Here is a 5,011-nt window from a genome sequence, read left to right as displayed (position 1 = left end):
ATGGGGTTCCATGGGGTTCTATGGATCTCTGTGGGGTTCCATGGCTCTCTATGGGGTTCTATGGGTCCGTATGTGGTTCTATGGGGTCTCTATGGGGTTCCATGGGGTTCTATGGATCTCTGTGGGGTTCCATGGGTCCCTATGTGGCTCTCTAAGGTTCTATGGAGTTCCATGGGTCCCTATGAAGTTCTTTAAGGTCCTATTGGGGTTCCATGGGGTTCCATGGGGTTCTATGGATCTCTGTGGGGTTCCATGGGTCCCTATGTGGCTCTCTAAGGTTCTATGGAGTTCCATGGGTCCCTATGAAGTTCTTTAAGGTTCTATGGGGTTCCATGGGGTTCCATGGGTCCCTATGAGCTTCTATAAGGTCCTATGGGGTTCCATGGGGTTCCGTGGGGTTCCATGGGTCCCTACGAAGTTCTTTAAGGTTCTATGGGGTTCCATGGGGTTCCATGGGTCCCTATGAGGTTCTATAAGGTCTCTATGTGGTTCTATGAGTCCCTGTGTGGTTCTATAAGGTCCCATGGGGTTCCACGGGGTTCTATGAGTCCCTATGACGTTCTATAAGGTCCTATGGGGTTCCATGGGGTTCCATGGCTCTCTATGGGGTTCTGTAGGTCCCTATGTGGTTCTATGGGGTCTCTGTGGGGTTCTATGGGGATCTATGGGGTCTCTATGGGGTTCTGTAGGCCCCTATGGGGTTCTATGGGGTCTCTGTGGGGTTCTATGGGGATCTATGGGGTCTCTATGGGATTCTGTAGGCCCCTATGGGGTTCTATGGGGTCTCTGTGGGGTTCTATGGGGATCTATGGGGTCTCTATGGGGTTCTGTAGGCCCCTATGGGGTTCTATGGGGTCTCTGTGGGGTTCTATGGGGATCTATGGGGTCTCTATGGGGTTCCATGGGGTTCTATGGATCTCTATGGGGTTCCATGGGTCCCTATGAGGTTCTATAAGGTCTCTATGTGGTTCTATGAGTCCCTGTGTGGTTCTATAAGGTCCCATGGGGTTCCACGGGGTTCTATGAGTCCCTATGACGTTCTATAAGGTCCTATGGGGTTCCATGGGGTTCCATGGCTCTCTATGGGGTTCTGTAGGCCCCTATGGGGTTCTATGGGGTCTCTGTGGGGTTCTATGGGGATCTATGGGGTCTCTATGGGGTTCTGTAGGTTCCTATGGGGTTCTATGGGGTCTGTGGTTCTTTAAGGTCCTATTGGGGTTCCATGGGGTTCTCTGTGGTTCTATGGGTCCCTGTGTGGTTCTTTAAGGTCCTATTGGGGTTCCATGGGGTTCTCTGTGGTTCTATGGGTCCCTGTGTGGTTCTTTAAGGTCCTATTGGGGTTCCATGGGGTTCTCTGTGGTTCTATGGGTCCCTGTGTGGTTCTTTAAGGTCCTATTGGGGTTCCATGGGGTTCTCTGTGGTTCTATGGGTCCCTGTGTGGTTCTTTAAGGTCCTATTGGGGTTCCATGGGGTTCTCTGTGGTTCTATGGGTCCCTGTGTGGTTCTTTAAGGTCCTATTGGGGTTCCATGGGGTTCTCTGTGGTTCTATGGGTCCCTGTGTGGTTCTTTAAGGTCCTAATAAGGTTCTATGGGGTTCTATGGAGTTCTATGGGTCCCTGTGTGGTTCTTTAAGGTCCTTTTGGGGTTCCATGGGGTTCTCTGTGGTTCTATGGGTCCCTGTGTGGTTCTATGAGGTCCTATGGGGTTCCATGGGTCTCTATGGGCTTCTATGGGTCCCTATAAAGTTCTTTAAGGTTCTATGGGGTTCTATGGTGCTCTATGGGGTTCCATGGGTCCCTATGTGGTTCTACGGGGTCTCTATGGGGTTCTATGAGGTTCTATGGTTCCCCGTGGGGTTCCATGGCTCTCTATGGGGTTCTATGGGTCCCTGTGTGGTTCTTTAAGGTTCTATGGGGTTCCATGGGGTTCTATGGGTCCCGATGAAGTTCTTTAAGGTTCTATGGGGTTCCATGGCACTCCATGGGGTTCCATGGGTCCTTATGTGGCTCTATAAGGTTCTATGGGGTTCTATGGAGTTCTATGGGTCCCTGTGTGGTTCTATAAGGTCCCATGGGGTTCCATGGGTCCCTATGAGGGTCTTTAAGGTTCTATGGGGTTCCATGGCGCTCCATGGGGTTCCATGGGTCCCTGTGAGCCTCTGTAAGGTCCCATGGGGTCCCATGGGGTTCCGTGGGGTTCCGTGGGTCTGACCCACACCTGTGGGGCAGTTCAAGGGCATCAACAAGGGCCGCAAGACCAACATCATTGACTCGATGCTGCGCATGCTGGAGCAGTACAGCAGCAACCTGGAGGACCTGATCCGCGAGAGGACCGAGGAGCTCGAGATCGAGAAGCAGAAGACCGACAAGCTCCTGACCCAGATGCTGCCGCCGTGGGTCGCTGTGGGGCCGGGGGGGCCCGCGGGGCTGGAGGGGGGTCAATGGGGGTGGGTGTCACCCCATAGATCCCATAAGGAGCTTTGGGGTGGAGGGGGTGGAGGTTGGGGTCATCCTTGACCCATTGACCCCACCCAGATCTATGGGGCAGGAGGGGGTTGAGGTGGTCACCAGGAGGAGGTTGGGGTCATCCTTGACCCATTGACCCCACCCAGATCTATGGGGCAGGAGGGGGTTGAGGTGGTCACCAGGAGGAGGTTGGGGTCACCTTTGACCCATTGACCTCACCCAGATCTGTGGGGCAGCGGAAGGTCGAGGTGGTCACTGAGGACAAGTTAGGGTCAACCTTGACCCATTGACCCCACCCTCCAGATCTATGGGTCACCAGGAGGTCAAGGTGGCCCCTGAAGATGATTGGGGCCAACCTTGACCTGCTGACCCCACCCAAATCAAAGGGACAGCTTGAGGCCAACCTTGACCCATTGACCCCACCCATCCCTACGGGTCACCAGAAGGTCCCAATGGCCACATCAGCCTCTCCTTGACCACCGAGACCCTCTGGACCCTCTGGCTGCCCCCTGGCTGCCCCCTGGGTGACCCCTGGGTGACCCCCTGGGCAGGTCGGTGGCCGAGGCGCTGAAGATGGGGACGCCGGTGGAGCCCGAGTACTTTGAGGAGGTGACGCTGTACTTCAGCGACATCGTGGGCTTCACCACCATCTCGGCCATGAGCGAGCCCATCGAGGTGGTCGATCTCCTCAACGACCTCTACACCCTCTTCGACGCCATCATCGGCTCCCACGACGTCTACAAGGTGACCATGACGGTGGTGGCCGTGGTCAGATGGGTCATGGGGTCACTGGTGTGGGGTGGTCACCTCAGGATGGGGGGTTGGGGTCAATGGTGGTGGCTACAAGGTGACCATGGCAATGGTGGGCCTGGTCCGGCTTTGTACTGGTGTGGGGTGGTCACCTCAGGATGGGGGGTTGGGGTCAATGGTGGTGGCTACAAGGTGACCATGGCAATGGTGGCCATGGTCAGTCATGTCATGGGGTCACTGGTGTGGGGTGGTCACCTCAGGATGGGGGTTGGGGTCAATGGTGGTGGCTACAAGGTGACCATGGCAATGGTGGCCATGGTCAGTCATGTCATGGGGTCACTGGTGTGGGGTGGTCACCTCAGGATGGGGGTTGGGGTGATTGATGGCATCTACCAGGTGACCACGGCACTGGTGGCTGTGGTCAGCCAGGTCACAGGGCCACGGGTGGGGTGTGGAAGGGGTTTTGGGGTCTGTGTTGTCGTCTACAAAGTGGTGGCCGTGGTCAAGGTGACACCATGGGCATGGTCAAGGTGACTCCATGGTGGTCCAAGCCATGGTCCCACCAGGGCTTTGGCCACCAAGAGGAGCTATGGCCACCAAATGAAGGCTCTTGGTGGTCCTTGTGGTCCTTGGCAGCATCTTCAAGGTGATGGCCATGGTCAAGGTGACCCCATGGAGGTCCAAGCCATGGTCCCACCTGGGCTTTGGCCACTGGTGGTGGACATGACCACCAAATGAAGATGTTTTGGGGTCCCCACAGTCCTTGGTGGCACCGACAAGGTGACGGACAAGGTGACCCCATGGCCACGGTCAAGGTGGCCTCATGATGGACCAATCCATGGGTCCACCTGGACTTTGGGCACCAAATGAAGATTCTTGGTGGTCCCCACGGTCTTTGATGGCCCATCCAATGCGATGGCCAAGCTGACCCCAGGGTGGTCCAAGCCGTGGTCTCAGCTTTGGCCACCGAGAAGGGACAAGGCCACCACACGAAGGTCACCTGAGGTCCTAGCTGCTGTGGGCGTGTCCCGGTGGGCGTGGCCATCCCGACCCTCCCCCTCGCCCCTCCCCCGGCCAGGTGGAGACCATCGGTGACGCCTACATGGTGGCGTCGGGGCTGCCGAAGCGCAACGGGAACCGGCACGCCGGCGAGATCGCCAACATGTCCCTGGACATCCTCAGCTCCGTCGGCACCTTCAAGATGCGCCACATGCCCGAGGTGCCCGTGCGCATCCGGATCGGGCTGCACTCGGGTACGGCCCCGGACATGCCCCGGACACGTCCCCAAATTGTCCCCACGCATTGGTCAAACGTTGGGCGACGTCGCGTTGGTCAATGGTCAATGGGTCGTGGTGGGTGGTGGCACCCAGTGGTTGGGAGCCATTGGCCACGCCCATTGGTCACACCCATTGGTCACACCTACTGGTCACACCCATTGGTCATGTCCATTGGTCACAGCCATTGGCCAAACCTGTTGGTTGCATCCATTGGTCACACCGATTGGTCGCACCTGTTGGTCACACCCATTGGCCATGCCTATTGGTCACACCCATTGGTCACGTCCATTGGCCACGGCCATTTGTTACACCTGTTGGCCAAACCTGTTGGTCACACCCATTGGTCACACCCATTGGTCAAACCTGTTGGTTGCACCCATTGGCCATGCCCATTGGCCATGCCCATTGGCCATGTTCATTGGCTACATCCATCGGTCACACCCACTAGCCACACCCATTGGTCACGTCCATTGGCCACGCCCATTGGTCACACCCATTGATCACACCCATTGGTCCCAC

The 5,011-nt window shown here is 56.8% G+C and overlaps 1 protein-coding gene across 1 annotated transcript in view; it reads left to right on the top strand.

Moving 5' to 3' along the window:
- The window catches only part of LOC103621056 (retinal guanylyl cyclase 1), a 31,467-nt gene extending 26,475 nt beyond the window's left edge, over nt 1-4,992 (top strand). The window contains exons 11-13 of the mRNA XM_017742308.1: nt 2,229-2,392; nt 3,017-3,209; nt 4,294-4,992. Of these exons, the coding sequence (XP_017597797.1) occupies nt 2,229-2,392; nt 3,017-3,209; nt 4,294-4,992 (1,056 nt within the window). The remainder of the gene's footprint in view (nt 1-2,228; nt 2,393-3,016; nt 3,210-4,293) is intronic.
- Nucleotides 4,993-5,011: the final 19 nt, after the last annotated feature.

This window comes from Corvus brachyrhynchos, unplaced genomic scaffold, assembly GCF_000691975.1.
Source record: "Corvus brachyrhynchos isolate BGI_N302 unplaced genomic scaffold, ASM69197v1 scaffold928, whole genome shotgun sequence".
Classification (NCBI taxonomy): domain Eukaryota; kingdom Metazoa; phylum Chordata; class Aves; order Passeriformes; family Corvidae; genus Corvus; species Corvus brachyrhynchos.
This window is presented reverse-complemented; position numbering and strand designations above follow the sequence as displayed.